This window comes from Canis lupus, chromosome 16 (genome assembly GCF_011100685.1).
Source record: "Canis lupus familiaris isolate Mischka breed German Shepherd chromosome 16, alternate assembly UU_Cfam_GSD_1.0, whole genome shotgun sequence".
Lineage (NCBI taxonomy): Eukaryota > Metazoa > Chordata > Mammalia > Carnivora > Canidae > Canis > Canis lupus.
In genome coordinates, this window is record NC_049237.1 from 15830991 (window position 1) to 15853474 (window position 22484).

At 58.9% G+C, this 22484-nt stretch overlaps 2 protein-coding genes across 3 annotated transcripts; one reads left to right on the top strand and one right to left on the bottom strand.

Moving 5' to 3' along the window:
• Positions 1-1016: 1016 nt before the first annotated feature.
• On the bottom strand, positions 1017-5227 carry CDK5 (cyclin dependent kinase 5). The gene is made up of 12 exons (XM_038559727.1): positions 5086-5227; positions 4321-4409; positions 4161-4228; positions 3941-4001; positions 3785-3841; positions 3013-3108; positions 2835-2909; positions 2590-2686; positions 2331-2400; positions 1608-1668; positions 1423-1503; positions 1017-1294 (listed from the first exon to the last, which is right to left on the bottom strand). The coding sequence occupies exons 1-12, from the start codon at positions 5120-5122 to the stop codon at positions 1208-1210; spliced, it is 879 nt and encodes a 292-aa protein (XP_038415655.1). The 5' UTR covers positions 5123-5227; the 3' UTR covers positions 1017-1207.
• A 1655-nt stretch (positions 5228-6882) lies between these two features.
• On the top strand, positions 6883-22434 carry SLC4A2 (solute carrier family 4 member 2). 2 transcript variants are annotated; one of them, XM_038559728.1, is made up of 23 exons: positions 6883-7056; positions 9260-9373; positions 11068-11233; positions 11384-11625; positions 11707-11822; positions 13199-13431; positions 13523-13665; positions 15300-15480; positions 16912-17047; positions 17136-17301; positions 17417-17531; positions 17636-17820; positions 17943-18168; positions 18280-18495; positions 18594-18742; positions 18866-19060; positions 19660-19914; positions 20029-20118; positions 20330-20496; positions 21060-21313; positions 21401-21570; positions 21839-22012; positions 22199-22434. In XM_038559728.1, exons 2-23 carry the CDS (start codon positions 9323-9325, stop codon positions 22277-22279), a joined length of 3711 nt encoding a protein of 1236 aa, XP_038415656.1. In that variant the 5' UTR covers positions 6883-7056; positions 9260-9322; the 3' UTR covers positions 22280-22434. The 2 variants fall into 2 exon arrangements, with proteins under 2 accessions (XP_038415656.1, XP_038415657.1); XM_038559729.1 differs by lacking the exon at positions 6883-7056 and adding an exon at positions 9927-10018.
• The last annotated feature ends 50 nt before the right edge of the window (positions 22435-22484 follow it).

Here is a 22484-nt window from a genome sequence, read left to right on the forward strand (position 1 = left end):
GCCAGCAGCCAGTGTCTGAAGTGTAGGTGGGTCCCAGTCAACCACCACAAATCTCTCTGGGAGAAAACAGTAGTAAGAGGGCATCTGTCATTTGCACTTCACTGTGAAGGAGCTTATCAGAATGACATCTCAGAGAGAATGGAGCCCCAAACCAGGTGTCAAGGTAAAGAGGAGTCAGTGGGAGGGCAGTTATGTTTGGGGTACTGCAAAGCAACAGCTGGAAGAAGGCTCTGACCCAGAGCCTGGCAAGAAGTGGGGGAACAGGCAGGGAAAAGACAGGGGGAACTACCCACTTCCAAGAACACAAGCCACTGTCCTGCCCTGGAAGATCATTACTCTTTTCTCACATTTGAGACCAAGTGCCAGCACACCCACCGGTCTCCATGGGAATGACTCAGTTTCCCCAACCTCCCCAAAAAGCAGAAAGCCCCAGGTTGAGAGGGTGGAGGAAGGCCCTCCCTTCCCCCTCCTGCCAATGGGAATACAGCCAGGCCCCAACTACAGCACACCGTCCCTGCTCTTTCTCTGTACCCCAAACATCGAGAAACTGGGAGCAGGGGAAGGGGTGTTCCTAATCTAACCACATATTTGGATCTCTCCTTTCCCAGCCTACAGGCCTAGGGATGGCAGTGCTAATGAAAGAGGGGTTGAGGATGTACATGTGGGATATGGAAAAGGCCATAAAAGGCCCAGCCCTTTTTTCCCCCATTCTGAGTGGAAGCCCATGCTCACTCTCATGCTGGCTACCTAACCCCTCAGGGCTGGTGCTCCCGGGCAGAGGAGGAAAGCATAAGCACATGTGTGGGGATGGTGCTGCCCCTGAGCCCAGCCATCAGGGGTGAGGGGCAGAGGCTCCAGCACCCAGTCTCAGGCCACTTAGCGAAGTGCAGCGAGGACCGGACGGCTAGGCCAGGTTGGAGCTGGAGGGAAGGCTGTAGAGGGTGGCAAAGCAGAGGAGAGACCCCGACCGAAGCCCACCCCCTCTCAGAACCACTCTACCACCACATCAGCCAGACTGTGGGAAAGGAGCCAATTTATGAAATTAAATAAAGTCCATGGAGGGAGTGAAGAACACAGGCCGGGCACCTCTACCCTGGCTAGGCCCAGCACAGCTGGAGCTCAGCACACCGTGCATCCCCTGCTTTTTCTCCCCTCCCGGGAGGGGGCTTAAATAGGCCAGGCCCCAGCCTGGCCAAGGTCCTGGAGCCTACGGAGGGCAGAAGTCAGAGAAGTAGGGGTGCTGCAGGGCCTCTTCTGCTGAGATGCGCTGGACAGGGTTACACTTCAGGAGGTTCTGAAGGTACGGAAGAAAGGCATGGCAGGTTCAGGCTGCATGACCGGCCTAGGGCCCCCCGCACCCTAGCCCCTCCCCTCCCCCCCACAAGTGTCTGGGTCCCACCCCCTACCCCTGCCCTTGATTACCTGCAGCAGGTCCCGTCCCGTGGCATTGAGCTTGGGTACGACATTCACCAGGGATGTTGTGGCCGGGTACATTGGGTAGGGCTGTGGGGGGGTGGGGTACAGGGAGAGTCAGACCAGAGATACGGGGGCTTGGAGGTGCTAGAGCTGTGGAGTAAAAAGGACCCCTCCCCCATTCCCCATTGCACCTTATAGTCTGGCAGCTTGGTCATGGCAGGCCACTGCTCCTCGGTCGGTGTCCCCAGAAGCGTGTCCATGGGGTCAAGGATCACTCAGGTGGAAAGGGGTGGGTGAGGGGTTCTTCCCCTCCCGGGGGCTTCCTCATACCCACTCCCCCACCTCTCACTTTACCCTCATAGCTCATGACAGAGGCAGGGCCCAGCACATGAACAGGGTTCCCGGAGGGCCAGGCACTTCACAAATGTTCACTACTCGGATCTAAACCCTGTTGTCTTCTTCTGATGAACCAGTCAGCCCTCTCCTACTCCCACAAATCATCCTCCCGCTGCTTTTGGCTCCTTTGTCCTAAAGATGCCCTTCCTAGCGGGAGGAACATGCTCGTGGCTTCTTCCCCCAGGGAGCCCTCCTTGTCTTCAGGTCATATACTCTCCAACTGGTGGCTTCAATCAGCCCTGAAAACACAGGTGTGTCCACCACCCTCTGCCCTCCATCCCCTGGCCCAGAGTCATGCCCTATTCTGGCCCACCCATTGCCATCCCCACTCCCTGCACTTCATGGGCTCCTAACTCCCCTCCCTGTTTTTTTAAAGTAAACTCTACACAGCCCAACGTGGGGCTCAAACTCATGACCCTGGAGATCAAGAGTCACATGCTCTACCGACTGCGCCAGCCAGGTGCCCCTCCTTCCTCCCCTTCAGAGAGCTCAAAGTGAAGGGAAACATCGAAGGATATCGGAAGATCCTCTTCAATTGGTCATCTACGTCGTTGCCGGGGAAAAGAGGCCGCCCTGCGTTGGCCAGCTCTGCGAGATGGAGCAGGGTGTGAGGAGGGGACATGTGAAGAACCCCTCATTCCATGGCACCCTCTGTGCTTTTCGTCCTCCTCCCCAAGGGCCTTACTCCCTTCCCCAGAGGAGACACTTCAGACCCTACTGAGGGTCCACTCGAGTGGGAGAGAAAGTAAGTGCCTCTGTAGACCCCCAGCCAGTCACCTGCGAAGATGCAGCCAGCTGACCACATGTCGATGGATGTGGAGTACAGCTTGGCCCCGAAGAGGACATCTGGTGGGCGGTACCACAGCGTGACCACCTGGAGAAGAACCCACCCCCCGCGACCCCCACTTAGAGGACTGTGAAGGAGGGGAAAATCATGTTTGGGGTCCTGGAGGAGATGAAAGATGCTCGGAGAGGACCCCCTCCCTCGGCCCCATGTCCTACACACAGACCCACCAGCTCACCTCGGCTGAGTAACAGCGAACAGGGATCCCAAAGGCTCGAGCCAAGCCAAAATCAGCCAACTTCAGCTCCCCATTCTGAAGGGAGATAGGAAGAGACATGGAGAGGGCTTTTCAACAGTCTCAGGGCAGGTCCCCTGCCTCGGCCTCCCCACTCCCCCACCTTCTCCCTGGAAGGTACCCTGTTTATTAGCAGGTTCTGGGGCTTCAGGTCTCTATGCAGCACGTTGCGACTGTGACAGAATCCCAGGCCTTTCAGCAGCTGAAAGAGGAATGACTGTGGGGGGAGGGAGGTGTAGGGTAGGGCGTTAGATCTTATGGATGGGACGCTGTACCCAGGGGTGGGCCACACGCCCCTCTTCACCCTCTGCTTTGCCTCAAAACCCCACCTGTCCTTCAGCGACATCATTCATTCACTGTGGAGGACTGGCTTTGTAATGTGCTAGGTATTAACATAGGAACAGTGCATGAAAGCCTTGGTCCGACTCTTTCTGGAACTTACAGCCTGATCTGTCCCCTATCTGGCCTCATGTAAGCACATGCTTCGTAGCCATCAGTATCTATACTGTGTTATGTTATTAATCAGGACTGCTGCCCCTGGAACCCGGGACAAGGCACTTGGCCTTGGGCCTAAAACAGTGCCTGGCACATGGCAAAGCACCCAACAGGTATTTGGTGAACAAACGAGTGGATGAATCTCTTTGAATCTCATTTTCTCATCCCTCAAGTGCAGATTACATCACTGATACCGGAGTGTTACTGTCAGATCAAAGAGATCATGGGAAGATGCTTGCAAGGAGGGAGGCCTGTGGAGGGCAGCAACAGGGTTTTCTCATTCCCTGAAGCTCCAGGGTGTCTCCACTCCGGGCCTGAACCTGGTGCTCAGAGGGTGCGCAGACCGCAGACAGACTCCCGTCCTGCCTCCCTGAGTCTCCGGGACACCAGCCCCTCACCTTCACAATTTCAGGATCCAGGTCACCATTACAGCTGTCAAAATACTTCTTAAGGTCCTAGAAAAAGGTGGGGTTGGGGGAGGGGCCAGAGTTTAACCTCAGTTGGGGCCCCTACACCCTCCCAAGGCCACACTGTCTCCCAAGTCCCCCTTTCACCTGGTCACAGAACTCAAAAACCAAAGTCAGCTTCTTGTCACTATGCAGGACGTCATGAAGCCTAGGGAGGAGGAAGGGCTCAGCCAGGCAGGTCTGCAAATTTCAGCTTCACGTCCCTATTATCAGCCCAACCCTGATCCCAGTATCAGCCCAGCCCTCTCTGAAGCCCCCCTCCTCCAACTGATCACACAGGCCAGGAGGACCCTGCCCATCTACACACCTGACGATGTTCTTGTGCTTCAGCTCTTTGAGTAGGCAGATTTCCCGAAGGGCTGAGCTCGGCACTCCCTACACATGGGAGGGGGCCGGGCGGGCAACAGTCACATCCCACCCAACCTGGGCCCTCAACCCCCACCCTGGCCCTGATGTTCCAGTCCTACCTCATCATCGTCATCCAGCCTCACCCGTTTCAGAGCCACGATCTCATGGGTCTCCCGGTTTTTGGCCTTGAATACTGTCCCGTAGGTGCCTAGAGGAAGAAGGTCAGGGGTGAGGGTAAAGATGGGACACCCTTCCCACCCCCATGAAGTCCCCCTGGGGAATTCAGGCAGCGTGGGAGGGTGCTATTTGTGAAGACTGGAGGAGTAGGGGGAGAGACTCAGGTGAAGGTTCAGCATGGAGGAGCTTTGTAAGTGAGGATGGGGCAGAGAAGGTGCCTGCAGATGGCTCACGGGTGTCTGCAGCAGGGAGAGGCTGCAGCTGCCAGGGTTAGGAGGTCTGTAATAAAGGCGGTGCTTCCGGAGGGTCTGGAAATAGCGAACAGGTCTGGGAGGAAAGTGAGGGGCGGCAGAAATGAGGCCGGAGGTCTGCATTGAGAACTAAGCTGGGGTTGGGGATTGGGGGGCCGGCGTGGGTGGGTGAGGCTCTGCGGGTGGTGCTGAGGCTAGGGCTAGGAGACGCAGGAAGTGCTAATGTCCGCAGGTGGGTCTCCAGGAAGTGCTAAGGTTGGGAAGGGGCGACTGCGGGAAATGCTAACGAAAAGGATGGGTGTCTGCAAGGAGTGTTGAGAGCTCGGGGCCAAGGCTGCAGCCAGTGCTGAAGTCGGAGCCTGTGGGTATTGCTGACGGTAGAGAAGCCAGGGTTCCAAGGAATGCTGAAGGGTCTGTAGAGGAAGATCTTGCAGGAACATCTCGTAGTCCCATTACCTTCCCCAATCTTCTCGAGTTTCTCGTATTTCTGCATCGCGGCAGCCGCGGGGACCCCTACGGGCCCTGGGTTCTAAGACTTCGGCCCCGGCGTTGCAGAGGAGGCGGCACCCCAGCCTCCGGCCCTGCCCCGCCCTCCTGACTGTGCATGGGCTTCTGGGGCGTGTAGTACTAAGGGTAGCCAGGTTTGCCGGCGATGTGCGCGGCATTAGACCACGAGAAGACTACAACTCCCAGCAGGCTGCTCAAGGGCTCTCTGCAGCACTCGCTTCCCGGGACTCCGGATCGACCGCGGAGGAAAACCTTGGACTTCAAGTCCCAGGAAGCATCGCGTGTCCGCTTTCCGGGCCTCACCGCCGAAGCGCCAAGGCTCCCAGTGTGCCTCGCTCTTGTTATTCCTTTCTGTGATCACTACCTTTTTTTGAAAAGGGCCTCTCTGGGACTACGCATTCCAGAACGCAGAGGGTGGGGGTGGGGCGCTCTCTGGGTTTGGGGTTTGGCGGCCTGCGTCCTGGGCCGGAAGGGGAGCGCTCTGGCCCGGCTGATGGTGTTGAGGTTCTAGCGACCTCCTGACAACGGCAATACGGACTCCCACCTCTCCCCAGGCCATCTGGAGACCTCAGGATTGATTGGGCAATGGCTCCGAGCCATGCCTTGACGATGACTTCACAGGGACCAGCTGAACCAAGGGGCTGGGAAGAGAGGCAGGTGTGCCCCGGGATTTAACCTACGCCAGAGACCCCTTCCTGCCCTCTGTTTGTCGTCTCGGAGCCCACCTGCCTCCAGCCGCTCGCTACACTGTGACTTCCCGAGGCAAGCTGGCTGGAGCCCTGGGAGACCCTTGGTACCGGCCTGGAGAGCCCGGGCCCACCGGAGGCAGCCAGGGTGTGGCCGAGAGCTGGCAGGTTGGCTGCCGCCCTCGACAGACAGAAGCACAGACAGATGCTACACTTGCAGCAGCCTTGACCTCATCCTTTAAGGAGTTGATTATAGATTTTCCTGCGCTCCTCTCTAATTGTCTCATGATTGCATTCTTGAGGGCTGTGAACTGGATAGAAACGGCCCCAAACAGCACTGCTCAGCACCAGAACCATAGTTGGTGATAAACATTTGTTAATTAACTTGTTTATATCGGAACGTTTTCTGCATATACACAATGCTGTGCTTCACCTACTGGCAGGCTAAAAAATAAAAAAGTATACTTCTTATGTGGAAGAATTTATAATTTAGTTGAGAAAACTAGAAATACAGAAATCTTGAGTGGCAGGGGATGATTATAATAGGGCTCGAGGGGGGAGGTCGCCGCAGGGAATCACTCTGAGGCAGAAGTTCCCGGGTTCGGAAAGTCTAGGTCAGCTGAGGGCAATGGGAATCCAACCTCCAGGAGCCGTCACCCCTATCGCCATCCCCCTCCCGCCCCCACCGCAGCAAAGAAAGGGCCTTTCTTGGAGGCACTGGGGATTACAGGGGAGTAGCGGGGGGTGGTTGGGGGAGAATCTCGACCCCGACGCATTCGTAAATATTTCCAGTTCCTCTGATGTTTCCTGAACATCTTCGTGTCTCCGTTTTCCCGTGTGTGTCTCCTCTTTCCGCCCAGAGGTGCCTAATGCGGCCCAAAGACGGCGTCCCCGGGGCGCCCAAGTCCCGCGCGGGGAAGCCCGGGCGGCGGCCTCGCGGGATAGAGCTGGGGTCTGGTGCCGGGCGGTGCCTGGAAGCGCGCCTCCGCGCCCGGGTCTCGGCCCCCGCTCCCCGCCTCCCGGCCCGCCGCGGGGCCGCGCACGGTGCGCCGGGGGGCGCGCACGCAGGGGGCTGGCCTGCCCGCGGCGCGGGGGAAAGTTGAGTTGGGAGAAGTTGGGAGCGGCGGGGGTGAGCCCCGAGGTGGGCACTAGGGAGTCGTCGGGAGCGCGCGAGGGCGCCGGAGAAGGGGGAGAGACCCCGAGACCTCCGGGGCACGCAGTCCAGAGCAAGCGGGTGAGCGGAGCGGTGGCGGCGGAGGAGGGCCAGGGCCGCGGAGGGAGGAAGGGAGGGGGAAGGAAAGGGGGGAACTCGGGACTCGGAGCTGGGAGGGAGTGGAAGTGGAGGAAGGGGCGGAGACTGGGGCGCGGGGAAGCCAGGTCTTGGGGAGAAGGATGCGGAGGCGCGCGGGCGCGGGTCGGGAGCGGGATCCGGGGTCCGCTGGTTAGATAGAGTTCCCTAAAGCGAGGGTGCCGCGCCCCCTGCCACCAGGAGGGGGTAGTCTCTGGGAGGCGCCGCCCGCCTTCCCAATTCCTGGGCGGACCCCGGACCACACCCCTCCCCTACGACCCCCGACTCTATTCTTTAGGCCCGTCGGGGGTGTCTAGGTTGGGGGTGGGCCAGGGCCGCCGCCCCCGACCTCCGGGGTGGGAGGCGGAGCTGTGCGGGGAGGGGGTGGCGGGTCAGGTCAGGACAAGGGGTGTCGGGCAGAAGGGGGAGCCACTGGGTGGGTATGGGAAAGATGGGTCCGGAGAGTTGCAGTTGACTCCGGGGGTGGGGGTGGGGGTGGGGGCGCTGGCTGGTCTGGGTGGGAAGCCCGGTGCTGGGTGTTGGGGGCGGCGCTGCCTCAAATCCACTTTATCCTCCTCCCTCCGCCCCACTTCGGAGAGCTGTGGAATGTGCGAGTTCACTTGGGGGATGGTTAATGCCCAAGTGGGGGTCCAGGGTGCTAATCCCTTGGGCCGGAGTGGGGGAGATGCTAATCCCCCGGGCCGGTCGGGGCTGGTCCCCGGAATGTGCCCCCACCCCGGATTATCGGCACCGATGCCCTGGACAGAAGCTGCTTTGTGTTCTGGGACCGCGGGGTCGGGTCGGTGGTGGCGTGGGGTGGGGAGTACACCGAGGGCACAGCCTGGAAGTGGGAGTGGGGCACCTGTAGGTGCCCAAGACACCACGCACCCTTCTCAGCCAGGGGTCTCTCCCCCCCTAGTGCCCCCTCTCCCCCACACCAAACGTGACCTGGCTCCAGTCCTGCTGGGGGAGGTGAAGAGCGTCAGCTGAGTTGGAGTGCCGGCCAGGAATGTGTTGCTCCGGGCTCCCCACCCTGGACTGACCCCCTAGACCTAGATCGTTTTACCCTTCACTGACCTGTCTTATCCTGGAGTTAGCCCTAAATCGGGCACCCCTGACCCCCCAACAACACACTGGGGAGCTCCAGTACTTTACTTTGGAGAATCTGGAGGGCCCCGTCCCCCACCCACCCACATCCGCTTCCCCCACTAGGAATGAATACCCCGATTTCCCCGGGTCAGGTTCCTTAACTGCAACTGTTCTGCTTCCCCACCACACACACAGTGCCCTCCTGAGACACCCCTACAGTCACAGTCAGGAGGGAGCCCTGCCACTCAGATTTTCCTGGCCTGGGGCTTGGGGAGGGGAGGAGAGGGGAGGGATCAGTACTGCCCCTTTGCCCACCCTCTTCCCACTCGTCACGTGCCCCTCCCCCATTATAAAGGTCTGTCCTGCCAGTGCCGCGTCTCCCTCCCTCCCACTGAGTGAGTGGAGCTGGGCTCCTGCCCCTCCCCCAGGGAGCCTCCTTCATCAGGCAAGGGGGCCCCTCTGGTGTCTCCTCCCAGCCCTGGCTCTGCTTCGTCTGCCACCCCCGGGCTGGCTGTTAGGGGCTCTCTCCAGTCTCTCCCTTCCTTCCTCCCAACTCTGCTCCACGGGGTGTCTCTGTCTCCGGGGTGTCTTGTCTCCATCTCCCCAGGACACCCCTCTCTTGTTCGGCCCACCTCGGGTGCTACTGTTTCTGGCTCAGCCTGTCCTTTCCTTTCCTCCTCCTCCATTCCTTACCCTGATTTCTGCTGCTTTCTCTGCATTTGGGCCTTGACTCCTGCTCCCCCCACCCTGTTTCTGCAGCCTCTCCCACCTTTTCTTGTCTCACTTGGCCCTCCGTGGCCTCCTCTGCCCCCTCCTCTAGTGCTCTTCTCTCTGTTTTCTCTTTTCTTCTATAAATAACTCTTTTCTCTGCTCTCCGGCCTTAAGGGCCACCCTAAAGTACTTCATAGCCCAGAGGTCCCTAGCAGCAGGGAGACCCCTGGGTGGCCACTGGCGGGAGGTTCCTGAGGTGTGGTGGGGCTGAGCCAGGTCGGGGGCCCTTGTGCTTGGTGGCCTGCTCTTACATGATCGGGCCTCTCCCCCCCACCCCCATCCCGCCCAGGTTATGCCGCCGCCTTGTTGTCCTGAAAGCCGCAGGGACAGTGAGAAGGGCTAAGATTTGGCCATGAGCAGCGCCCCCCGGCGCCCCGCCTCGGGCGCAGATTCTTTCTGTACTGTGAGTATTGCCGTCTGGGTTGGCCTCCCTGCTGCCCCTCCCACCCCACAGGTGCTCTGGCGGAGGGTCCAGGTCAGACTGGAGTGTGTGTGTTTGTGTGTGTGTGTGTGCACGCGCGCGGGCTCGGGAGGAAGGGGAACCTCTGGGGATGGGTACTGCCAGCTTTCCCACACACACACCTTGTCTGGTTCTGGGAGTCTGGGATGGGTATTGGGGTGGTCAGGCCACTTCCAGTCCTGTGGAGGGAGTTGAGGCCCTTTCCTAAAGACCTGGGGGTGGGGGGTGGGGGGTTCTTTATCCTCAGAGAGAGAGGAACGTGGGGGACCCTGGGTCTCAAACCCAGTCACCCCTTCTGACCCAGCCTTAAAGGCAGCAGCGTCCTCCCACAGTGGTTCTGGGCAGTTTGCTTGCTGTACCGCCCACCCCTGGCCCCACGTGCCACCTAGGTCCGCCCAGCGCGGCCCCACGTGGCCCCCTCCTGATTTTACTGGGGAGTGTAATGATTAACCCCAAGTGCCATAATCAGCCCCTTATTGGCCATCTGGCCCAGCAGGGCACGTGACTGGGAAGGGGCACAGGCTGGTCCCCTCCCCCTCCTTTCCGAGTCCACCCCTGCCTGCCATGGACTTCCTCCTGCGGTCTCAGGTGCGAGGGGCTCTCACCCCCCCTGCCCCCACCCTGGCTAGCTCCCCCGTCCTCACTCGCTTCAGCCGCCTCCTGCCGCCTTCCTCCCGCTGCTCATTCTGGTGAGAGTGGAGCCCGAGCTGGGGAGCGGGCCAGAGCTGCTGGGAGGGGCAGGGGGGTGCCGGGAAGCCAGCCCCCTGACTCCTATATCTTGTGTCCAGTACCCCCGCCCCTCCCTGCTGTTCCTGTCCCCACCTCGGTGTCTCCCCAGGACCTGACTTCTTAGCCCTCCTCTCCTTGCTCTTCCTTGCTCTGGCCACTGGCCCCGGCACGGAGGGGGGCTCTGTACCCCGCCCTTGGAGATCCCGATGCCCTTGAGGTCCAGAAGCTCTTGAGCAAATATTTGGTGGTGCCCGGAGCTGAGAGTGGCAGGGGTGGTGGGGGCTGGACGAAGCTGTGGCTAGGTGGCAGGCTGCTCAACTAGGCTGAGCTCTCCTCCAAAGCGCCACCACCACCACCGCCACCACTGCAGTCCGGCGCTCCTCTCCTGCAGTATGACTCAGGTGGGGGGGGCGGGGCCAGGGAGCGCCCTAGGGGCCCTGGCTTGGTGGGGTGCTGCAGTGGTGGGGGGGGTGGGGGGACGTTCCTGAAAAGGCAAAGGGCTGCCTTCCCATCCAGGGGCTAGCTTTCAGAGTCCAGCTTGGTTGGCTCGGGCACCTCCAGAAGTTACTTTTCAGGCCGGATAGTTGTCCTCCAGCCAGAGGGGATTGGTTCACCTTCGACCATATGAATGGGCCAGTTCACACATTTTACCTCAGGGCTGGAGACACAGGATTTCTCCTGAGATTTTCCACCTGCCCTAGAATTGACCAGAATGGGCACAGCCGGGGTTCAGATGCCCTGGAACCTAGGGGGAGGCTACCCAGGACATGGCGGGGGTCTGGGTCCCTGGCATTTGAGGGGAAGGCTGCTGGGGGCGTCCTGGATCTCCAGCACTGCACAGGGTGGGGTCTCAGGAGACAACTCTGGATGAGCCCCTGTGTGTTCTCTCCACCCCTCCTCCCCCACAGCCGGAGCCAGAGAGCTTGGGCCCGGCAGCGCCTGGGTTCCCTGAACAGGAGGACGATGAACTTCACCGCACTCTGGGTGTGGAGCGGTTTGAGGAGATCCTGCAGGAGGCTGGGTCTCGAGGCGGAGAGGAGCCAGGCCGCAGCTATGGGGAGGAAGACTTTGAATGTGAGGGGGTGATGGGAGGGGGAGGCAGGGGCACCTAGGCTCGACTGTCCAGCAAGGAGAGGGCTGAGGGGCTCGTGGGAGGGGCTGGGGGCTGGGATGGCAGGGGAAGGATGCTCTGCCTGCCTGCAGCAGACCCCCTCCTCCCTGCAGATCACCGCCAGTCTTCCCACCACATCCATCACCCACTGTCCACTCACCTGCCTCCGGACACCCGCCGCCGCAAGACACCCCAGGGCCCAGGACGGAAGCCTCGCCGGCGCCCCGGGGCCTCCCCCACCGGGGAGACCCCCACCATCGAGGAGGGGGAGGAAGATGAGGAGGAGGCCAGTGAAGCTGAGGGGACCCGAGCACTTAGCCAGCCGACCCCGGCCTCCACACCCTCTTCGGTGCAGGTGAGTTGGGGCTGGGCTCCTAGGGGGCATCTTTGGGGTACTTGGCCCGGCCTCACCTGCGCCCGTGGGTTCCTGTTCCAGTTCTTTCTCCAGGAGGATGAAGGTGCTGACCGGAAGGGAGGGAGGACCAGTCCATCTCCTCCACCACTGCCCCACCAGGAGGCGGCTCCCCATGCCAGCAAAGGCGCCCAGACAGGGTATGTGTCTCCCAGATGGAGACTTCCCCTACCGGCATCTGCAACATGATAAGGGGGAAATGCATGAGCCTTGGGATCCTCGATTGGGGTTCAAATCCCAGCCCTGCCCCTTTGGGCAAGGACAACCTCTCTGAGCCTCAGCCTTCCCGTGTGTAAACCAAGGAGAATAGAACCTTTCTCACACAGTGGTTGCAAGGGTTAAAGAGTGGTGTGCATGAAGGTTTAAGTGTGGGTTACCCTGGCACAGGATAGGGGTACAGTCTAAGCACCCCACCTGCGACTTCAGGGGGAGTGGGGTCAAGCGCCGGATCAGGGATGGGACAGGTACTGTCTAAATGCCCGCCTTGGGCCCCAAAGGTGTGAGAAGAATAGGAGACACCCCCCCCTTTGGCTCTTGGGGAACTGCCCTGGGAAATGGCATCGGGAAAGTCACTGTGCTAAAGGGCAGATGTGGGTGCAATATCAGTATCTGTGGGGCACTGGAGTTTGGGAGTGTTAGCCAGAGGAGGCTTCTTGGAGGAAATCACTTTGAACTGGGTCTCAAGGTCACTACTATCGTGGACCTGTTGTTTTCTGGGTGCCAGGCAGCGTGAAGGGCTGCAGGAAGGGAAGGGCATGCTGCATGACTCGCTGGGGAGACAGGCCGTGCAGGTGGCACTGAGCCCACAGTGGCCATCTGCATGGGGGCATGTGCTGGCAGGCAGCCCGATGCCCAGGGGCAGGTGGAGGAATAGTGGGGAGAGTGTGGCATTGGAAGAGTGGGTCAGATTTGTGGGCAGAGGTGCCGGCGGCACCAAGACACCCAAGGTGGGTGTAGAGGAAGAAAGCCTGATGAGAGGGACTCATCGTGGAAGGGGACACAAACTTGGAGCTGTGGGAGAATGGTGTGGCAGGGACTGGGCACTGTGGCAAGAGAGGAAGAGACGGCCTGGTTTGGGGATAGGACCAGAAGTTGGTATCTGTATGGACTAATTCATGTTCTTGTGACCATGAGGGACCCATCTCTACTTCTAAAGACCTATTTTTACCTACTTTACTCCATGGGGTTAGGAGCTTGGGACCTGTGACCCTCTTGAGCCCATGGTGAGGGGTGTGCTTAGGGGAGGAAGGAGGCCTTGCACTGGCTGCTTTTACAGATGTCACCTGCCCCCACACCCCAGGAGGCAGGCTGAGGAGTTGGTGTTGGGAGGGAGCCTGTGTGATGGCTCTGGCGGCGTGGCCGGGAAAGGGCCAAGCCAGATCTCGGCACTGCATGTGCTTGTGGGAGGCTCGGTGTTTCACATCCACACCTACCAAGAGTGGGGAGTAAGGAGGGTGGGGTCCAGTTGGGGGTCCCCTCCCCAGGTCCTCCCTGCATGGCTGCTCTGTCTGTCCAGAGCCCCGGTGGAAGAGGTGGTGGCTGCGGCCAGTGGCGCCGCAGGAGGTGATGATGGGGGAGCATCGGCGCGTCCTCTGACCAAAGCACAGCCCGGGCACCGGAGCTACAACCTGCAGGAGAGGAGGCGCATCGGGAGCATGACGGGGGCCGAGCAGGCACTGCTGCCCCGCGTCCCCACAGACGAGAGCGAGGCCCAGACACTGGCCACCGCTGACCTAGACCTCATGAAGAGTGAGTGCTGGTTGGGCTGAGCCCAGTGTTGGGGGCGGGGACAGGAGTAAGAGGAAGGGGGAGCCTGACCCTGTGCCCCTGCCTCCTCCAGGTCACCGGTTTGAGGACGTTCCTGGAGTGCGGCGGCACTTGGTGCGGAAGAATGCCAAAGGTTCTGGACAGGGTGGCCGGGAAGGGCGAGAGCCTGGCCCCACGCCTCGGACCCGGCCCCGGGCCCCTCATAAGCCCCACGAGGTACTCTTCTCCACTTCATGCTCTTCCTTATCACCCCACAGGCTCCCCCACTCCCCCCACACACATACACCCCAGCAGCGATCTCGAACACTAGGACCACCATCTGTGGTTGTGAAGGTTGTACACTGCACAACAATCCTTGACATTATTGATTTGGGCTTTAGGAGTTCGATTCACATCTTCAACACTGTTGATTTCTTTTTTCTTTTCTTTTCTTTTTTAAAGATTTTTATTTATTTATTCATGAGAAACACAGGCAGAGACACAGGCAGAGAGAGAAGCAGGCTCCATGCAGGAAGTCCGATGTGGGACTCGATCCTGGGACTCTAGGATCACGCCCTGAGCCAAATGGAGGCACTCAACCGTTGAGCCACCCATGCGTCCCGACACTGTTAATTTCTATACTGTGGCCATTTTTTGGCAGCTGGCAGTGAGGAGCTCGAGGACCCTTTCGGCTAGAGGTGGCTGTGTAGAGCAGTACTCTTCACCTTTCAGAATCCCCTCAACTGTGCTCATTTGATCGTCCCACAGCCATAAATCAGGGGCAGTGATTGACCAAGATAACTCAGTTCCTTAGCGACACCACCCATCTAAGACTCCAGGGCTCTGGTTCTTAGCCCCACCCCTTGCAGTGGATTGTGTTTTACCTTATTGAGGTCTAACAACATACAATGAAGCACAGTGGGGCCAGGCGTATAGCTTGGTGACTTCTCCCACATGCAAACACCTGGCCAACCCTGCCTGGACACAGAACGCTTTGTACTCTGTTCCTTTGCACCTCTCCTCAGTACCATCAGCTGTGATTACTCTTCTGTGTGCTTCAGTCCTGTCAGTTCCTTTTTATTTTTATTTTTTTTAAGATTTATTACTCATTTATTTATGAGAAACACAGAGAGGGAGGCAGAGACATAGGCAGAGGGAGAAGCAGACTCCCTGTGGGGAACCTGAAGCAGGACTCAATCCCAGGACCCTGGGATCACAACCTGAGCTGAAAGCAGACACTTAACCACTGAGCTATCCAGGCACCCCTGTCCATCGGTTCTTGAACATATATACATGGAAGCATACAACATTCCAGTGTGCACGTGTGTGTGTACACGTGCCTGTGTGCATGCGTGCACATGTGCGGTGACCATTCATCCAGCATTTACTATGTCATGTACTGTGTACTGTTGCATGTGTTTTATTTTATTTATTTATTTATTTATTTATTTAAGATTTTTATTTATTTACTAATGAGAGACACACAGAGAGAGAGGGAGAGACACAGAGAGAGAGGGGCAGAGACACAGGGAGAGGGAGAAGCAGGTTCTATGCAGGGAGCCTGATATGGGACTCGATCCCAGGACTCCAGTATCATACCCTGGGCTGAAGGCAGGCGCTTAACTGCTGAGCCACCCAGGCATCCCTGTTGCGTATGTTTTAATCCCCATAATGAGACTTTGAGGTGGGGATTGTTGCTCCCATTTTACAGATGAGGCAAGTAGAGTGTGGGACCAGTTAAGATCTTGCTAGGCTCTGTGTCCGGTGCTGTGCCAGGTCACAGGCCTGCCCTGGCGCTGGCTGTCTAGGGGAGCAGTCCCTGGGCCCCTCGGGCTCTGACCTTGCTGTGTCCTCTTGTCTTCCACCACAAGGTGTTTGTGGAGCTGAATGAGCTGCTGCTGGACAGAAACCAGGAGCCTCAGTGGCGGGAGACTGCCCGCTGGATCAAGTTTGAGGAGGACGTGGAGGAGGAGACAGAGCGCTGGGGGAAGCCCCACGTGGCGTCCCTGTCCTTCCGCAGCCTCTTGGAGCTCCGCCGGACCCTGGCCCATGGTAACGTGCCCTGCCTTCTGAGGACCAACCCCCCTCAGCAGCACGGTGTATGATGTTCCCAGGAGAGTCCAGGAGGGAGTCTCTTCTTTCTGTGATGTCATATAGCCAGTCGCTTTCAGGCTCTGTCATTGGTGATCCCAGGGCATGATTGACACTACTCTCTCTTATCTGCATTTTTAGCAAATGGCTTCTTTACGTGATGTTTTCAGATAACCAAAGCTGGTATGTTTGGGCTACGTTTTTAAAGTTGACAAGTTTTTAAAGAATGTCATTGGAAACTTTTCTGAAACGACCTAATCTACAGGACTATGGGAGGTTTCTTTCTTTCTTTCTTTCTTTCTTTCTTTCTTTCTTTCTTTCTTTCTTTCTTTCTTTTCTTCTTTTCTTCCTTTCTTCCTTTCTTCCTTTCTTCCTTTCTTTTCTTTCTTTTCTTTCTTTCTTCTTTCTTTTTTTTTTTCTTTGTTTCTCTTCAAGATTTTATTTTTTTTAAGTCTTCTCTACACCCAGCGTGGGGCTCGAACTCACAACCCTGAGATCAGGAGTGGCCTGCTCTCCTGCCTGTGCCTGCCAGGCATTCCTAGGGCTATGTAAACTTCACCAAATGTCCAAGATGCAAGACTCCTGAGGCCTCTGATATTTTCTGCTCTGTGTGGGTTTCCTCCTTCCTTTTGGGAAAGTCACTCCCAGTTGCTGTCAGGAGGCGTATTTCTAAACAGCGAGGACTCAGAAACCTGCTGTAAGAATAATTTCAAAACCAGAAGTAAATAGGCTCTGAGGAAGGCTCATAGGCTTTGGGCAAGGTGCCAACATACAGGTGCTTTATCGTTGGGCTTTGTGATCTCTGTGTTGGCTGCCCAGGGGCCCTTGGTTTTGTTCGTTGTCACGCCCATTTTTGTTGAAACGGCTCTGTTCGTTGTCTAGTTCTGTGTTCCTACAAGTTGACCTCGACAGAAAGGTGACCTCGTCACTTTTGAAAGGACTTTCATCTCTGTATAAAATAGTCATTCAGAGCAGCGACCAGTAGAAAGATCTGGAAATTGTCCCATGAGAGGAACCCAGGATGGAGGGTGACATCGTCAGATGGCTCTAGGCCACAGATGGGCTGTGCCATACTCAGAGGGAAGAATCAGGACCTTGGAGTGGATATTAGGGAATCCAGCATGTGGCTCTTTGGAAGAGACTTTTGGGAGGCTCTGCCTCAGTGGCCTCCACTGAGCCCCACCACATTCCTATGGGACAGAGAGAGTTGGAAGGAACAGGTCAGAGATGCGATGGGGCTTGCAGCCTGAACCCTGCTCCCTGATTTCCGAGCCAGTGCTGCAAACCCGGACCATACTTACCTGGCTGCCCCCTCATCCCCAGATGTCTCTCCCACCCGGTCCTTGCTTCTTCCCTGGGGATGAGGGCCTGTGCATGCCATCCTTATTCCAGGGGCCGTGCTTTTGGACCTGGACCAGCAGACCCTGCCTGGGGTGGCCCACCAAGTGGTGGAGCAGATGGTCATCTCTGACCAAATCAAGGCTGAGGACAGAGCCAATGTGTTGCGGGCCCTGCTACTGAAACACAGGTGAGGCCCCAGTTGCTGCCACCGCCTGCCCACCCACTTCTGGCCCCCGCCTCTGCCTTCCTTCTCTCATCGCCCTCTGCTCTTCCAGCCACCCAAGCGATGAGAAAGACTTCTCCTTCCCTCGAAACATCTCAGCTGGCTCCCTGGGCTCCCTGCTAGGGCACCATCATGGCCAGGGGCCTGAGAGTGACCCTCATGTCACCGAGCCTCTCATTGGAGGTGTTCCTGAGACTCGGCTAGATGTAGAGCGAGAGGTGAGGGCAGGAGGGTGGCCCTGCCTCGTTCAGATCCCAGCTGCCACCACTGGCTGCTGGGCTGTGAGTATGGGGGCACCGGGCTGGGCTGAGCTGTGCTCCTCTGCACCCCCAGCGGGAGTTGCCCCCTCCGGCCCCACCAGCCGGCATCACTCGCTCCAAGTCCAAGCATGAACTAAAGCTCCTGGAGAAGATCCCCGAGAACGCCGAGGCCACGGTGGTCCTTGTGGGTATGTGGGCGAGCCTTGTGGGTGGGGGGCTGTGACCTGATGGGTGCCCCCCGGGGGCTGGGGTCCGCTCCCTCCCTCAGCCCCTGACAGCGCTGTGCCCCCAGGCTGCGTGGAGTTCCTCTCCCGCCCTACCATGGCCTTTGTGCGGCTGCGGGAGGCGGTGGAGCTAGACGCCGTGCTGGAGGTGCCCGTGCCTGTGCGCTTCCTCTTCCTGCTTCTGGGCCCGAGCAGCGCCAACATGGACTACCATGAAATTGGCCGCTCCATCTCCACCCTCATGTCTGACAAGGTCAGGCCCGCCCCTGCCCCCACTGGGCTCCCTCTTCCCCGCCCCTGTGGCCTCACTCAGTTCTGCCCCGGGACCCCAGCCCTCGCCCCGCGCCCTCACCAGCCCCAGGCCTGCTTTGGCAGCAATTCCATGAGGCAGCCTACCTGGCAGACGAGAGGGAGGACCTGCTGACTGCCATCAACGCCTTCCTGGACTGCAGCGTGGTGCTGCCGCCCTCCGAAGTACAGGGCGAGGAGCTGTTGCGGTCTGTTGCTCACTTCCAACGCCAGATGCTCAAGAAGCGGGAGGAGCAGGGCCGGCTGTTGCCCCCTGGGGCTGGACTGGAGCCCAAGTCAGCACAAGATAAGGGTACGGGCCAGTACAGGCCCGGGGCAGGGACGGGGCTGCCTGCGGGGGCGCGGCGGCTTAGGGCGCATAGAGGGGCCGTGGCGGGCGCCCTGACGGAGGCCTGGGTTGCAGCGCTCCTGCAGATGGTAGAGGTGGCAGGTGCAGTTGAAGATGATCCCCTCCGGCGGACGGGCCGGCCCTTTGGGGGCCTCATCCGAGATGTGCGGCGCCGCTATCCCCACTACCTGAGTGACTTCCGAGATGCCCTTGACCCCCAGTGCCTGGCTGCTGTCATCTTCATCTACTTCGCGGCCCTGTCTCCTGCCATCACTTTCGGGGGGCTGCTGGGTAAGAGGTGGCTTCGCAGGGGTAGCGGGGGGGTGGGCAGGGCAAGCACGGGTCCCTGGCTGACAGCTCTTGAGCCACTCTGCTTCCTGCCACCCCAGGAGAGAAGACTCAGGACCTGATTGGGGTGTCGGAGCTCATCATGTCCACAGCGCTCCAGGGTGTGGTCTTCTGCCTGCTGGGGGCCCAGCCGCTGCTGGTGATTGGCTTCTCTGGGCCCCTGCTGGTCTTCGAGGAGGCCTTCTTCTCGGTAAGGGCCCATGGGCTAGGTGGGGGCTGGCTCTTCCTGTTCTACTCCAGACCCCTCCTGCTCCCCAAACATGCCCACTTTGCTAGCCCCGGGGCTCTGGGACCTGACTGGACGCCTCCCCAGTTCTGCAGCAGCAACAACCTAGAGTACCTGGTGGGCCGCGTGTGGATCGGCTTCTGGCTGGTGCTCTTGGCCCTGCTCATGGTGGCCCTGGAGGGGAGCTTCCTGGTGCGCTTTGTCTCCCGTTTCACCCAGGAGATCTTTGCCTTCCTCATCTCCCTCATTTTCATCTATGAGACGTTCTACAAGTTGATTAAGGTAAGCAGGCCCTGCCGAGAGCTGGGCTGCAGGGGTGAGACCTCGGGATGGGACGGAGCCGGGGCACCTTCTGCACCTCTCTCGCTCTCACTTCAGGGTATGAGGTCTGGGCTAGCCCAGAGCTCCCCTGGGCTGGTGGTTCCTCCTGGCCCCGCACCACTTTCCCTGTCACTGACACCTGAACCAGGACTTCAGGTCAATCTTAACAAGTTACATGTTTGTCATAACAAAGGTAACAGGTCCTTTTGCTAAAGTGGCACATGGTCCAGAAGTGCCAAAGAGGAAGGCCCCCGAGGTGACACCCATAGTCACAGTCTGGGCCTCAGAGCCATGCCTGTGTCAGCCTTAGAAGACTTGCCCCGAGTCCTCTGCGATGTGTCCTGCCTGTCCAGGCCTGGCTGCAACTGGACACCCCCAGCTGCCTGAATCCCCAGTTTCTCCTTTCTCCCATCAGGTCACTTTAGTCATTTTTTTATTATACGAGACAAGCCCCTTAAGGCCAGACCCACCATCTCCTATGCTGCCTGCCCCACTCAACATACATCCAAGCCCAGAAATCTCACCAGTTTAGCTGATGGAGTGCTTTGTCCTCTCCCTAGATCTTCCAGGAACATCCACTGCATGGCTGTTCTGTCTCCAATGGCTCTGAGGCACACAGCGGTGACAACGACACATGGCATGGGGCAGGAGCCACGCTGGGGCCAGGGAACAGGAGCTCGCCTGGGCCAGTGGGGCAGGGGAGGCCCCGGGGCCAGCCCAACACAGCCCTGCTGTCACTGGTGCTCATGGCGGGCACCTTCTTTATCGCTTTCTTCCTACGCAAATTCAAGAATAGCCGGTTCTTCCCTGGCCGGGTGTGTGGGCTGAAATGCCGGAGGGAGGTGGAAGAGGGGAAGGGGCCAGGAAGGGTGACTGAGTTGGGGCCTGAGAGGGGTCCGGGGACCTCTGAGCATGGTGCTTGCCCACAGGTGCGGCGGGTGATCGGGGACTTTGGGGTGCCCATTGCGATCCTCATCATGGTGCTTGTGGATTATAGTATTGAGGATACCTACACCCAGGTGAGGCAGAGCACACGCAGCAGTCAGGAGATGCTGCCTGGCATGGGGCTCTGGCTGGTGCCTGCCAGCCCAGCCCCAGAGCTGCCTCTCAATTGGGCAGACACCAGGCCCCCTCCACTGCATGCCCTCAGCATTCGCCCTGCCCAGTGCCCCTCAGTTCTCTCCCTCCAGCGTTCACTGGCCCTCCGGCTCTCTCCCATCTACCCTGCAGAAGCTGAGCGTGCCCAGTGGATTCTCCGTGACAGCCCCAGAAAAGCGGGGCTGGGTCATCAACCCGCTGGGAGAGAATAGCTCCTTCCCCGTGTGGATGATGGTTGCCAGCCTGCTGCCGGCCATTTTGGTTTTCATCCTGATCTTCATGGAGACGCAGATCACCACGTGAGTGGTCCCTGCCGAAGGGGGTTGTTTGTGGAATGGCTGAAACCCCAGCCAGGGCCAGGCGAGGAGATAGGGTGCACTGGGTTAGGGGGGCCCAGGATGCCAGGCTGGCCCCTAGAATTTCCTTCTCTAAAGATTTTTTTCTTTATTTGAGAGAACTCAAGATGGAGGGGCAGGAGGCAGGCGGAGAGGGGGAGAGAATCTCAAGCAGACTCCGAGCTAAGCACAGAGCCTGATGTGGGGCTCCATCTCACGACCCTGTGATCAAATGAAGAGTCATTTGATATTTAACTGACTGCACCACCCAGGCACCCCCAGAATTCCTTCCATAGGCAGTAGAAGGTTCCTCTGACGTTTGTTGGGATGGGCACAGTACAGGCTGGAAGTGGTCCTGAATGGCAAGGAGGGCAGCGTGGAGAGGGCTTAGCTCCGTGATGGAATGCTTGTCCTGACGGAATGGGCAGGTTCCAAAAACAGACGGAGGCTCCTGGCTGGGTGCTCTGGAAAGACATGATTGTGCCAAGCTGGCCCCAGGGCATCAGTGAGTCCCCATCCCCACTCAGGCTGATCATCTCCAAGAAGGAGCGCATGCTGCAGAAGGGCTCTGGCTTCCACCTGGACCTCCTGCTTATTGTGGCCATGGGCGGCATCTGTGCCCTTTTTGGCCTGCCCTGGTTGGCTGCTGCCACCGTCCGCTCCGTCACTCATGCCAACGCACTCACCGTCATGAGCAAGGCTGTGGCACCTGGGGACAAGCCCAAGATCCAGGAGGTCAAGGAGCAGCGGGTAACGGGGCTGCTGGTTGCCCTGCTTGTGGGTACGTTGAGCTCTTGCTTCAGCCTTCCCCAGGCAGTCTCTGAGGCAGGGAGCCTGGGGCCACCTGCTTCTTTCTCTCCTCCCCCAGGTCTCTCCATAGTTATTGGGGACCTGCTCCGGCAGATCCCCTTGGCTGTGCTCTTTGGTATTTTTCTGTACATGGGAGTTACCTCCCTTAATGGGATCCAGTTCTACGAGCGGCTGCACCTGCTGCTCATGCCACCCAAACACCACCCAGATGTAACCTATGTCAAGAAGGTAAGACCTCACTGGAAAGAGCCCCGTGCCTCTGCCCCCAACACCTGGTCTGTGGGGCTCACTCTCCGGCCCCCCCATCTGCTCATTGTGTTCAGCCACCGTTTAGTCTGCAGACCCAGCTTTGGTAAGCCCCTCAAAGGCATAGCCACCACGACTGCCACCCCCGTGGAGGGAGAAAGGGCTGTCTGTCTTCTGGAGGTGGCAGGCCCAGATGGCCCTCCAAGGGACCAGGGAGAAGCCTCGGCTCACCTGTCTTGTCCCCTCCCAGGTTCGGACCCTCCGAATGCACCTGTTCACAGCCCTGCAGCTGCTCTGCTTGGCCCTGCTCTGGGCGGTCATGTCCACAGCTGCCTCCCTGGCCTTCCCCTTCATCCTCATCCTTACGGTGCCCCTCCGCATGGTGGTGCTCACCCGCATCTTCACCGAGAGAGAGATGAAATGTGTAAGGCCTCCTGCTCCTTCCAGCCCTGCTGCCCACCCCCCACCCCACCCCTCACCCCCCACCCCACCCCTCACCCCCCACCCCACCCCTCACCCCCCACCCCACCCCTCACCCCCACCCCACCCCCACCCTGGGGTCCCCACCCAGGTTGAGGTCAGGATCAACTAACTCCCTCCACCCCCACAGCTGGATGCTAATGAGGCGGAGCCAGTGTTCGATGAGCGGGAGGGTGTGGACGAGTACAATGAGATGCCCATGCCTGTGTAGTTGCTGCCTGGACCCACAGCCAAGGGACGGATGGATAGAGGGATCAGGGGCTGGGGTGTTCTCCCCCTCCCCTCCCTCATTTTTATTTAAATGAATAATTTAAAGTCTCCTTACCATCCCCACCCCCCACAGTAAAGTGCTTCGGCCCCCACCTATCCTGGCCTTCTGTGTCTGTATGGGGAGGGAGCATGGATTGGCAGGTGGG

Excerpts from the sequence above, each read along its gene's own strand:
- CDK5 (XM_038559727.1), bottom strand. The coding sequence starts at position 5,122 with ATGCAGAAATACGAGAAACTCGAGAAGATTGGGGAAG. Across the intron at positions 2,401-2,589 it reads AGCTGGCTGCATCTTCGCAG|AGCTGGCCAACGCAGGGCGG; the intron begins GTGACTGGCTGG and ends TCCATCTCGCAG. Across the intron at positions 1,504-1,607 it reads CCAAGCTGCCAGACTATAAG|CCCTACCCAATGTACCCGGC; the intron begins GTGCAATGGGGA and ends ACCCCCCCACAG.
- SLC4A2 (XM_038559728.1), top strand. The coding sequence starts at position 9,323 with ATGAGCAGCGCCCCCCGGCGCCCCGCCTCGGGCGCAGATTCTTTCTGT. Across the intron at positions 11,234-11,383 it reads TGGGGAGGAAGACTTTGAAT|ATCACCGCCAGTCTTCCCAC; the intron begins GTGAGGGGGTGA and ends TCCTCCCTGCAG. Across the intron at positions 17,048-17,135 it reads GCCCTGCTACTGAAACACAG|CCACCCAAGCGATGAGAAAG; the intron begins GTGAGGCCCCAG and ends CTGCTCTTCCAG.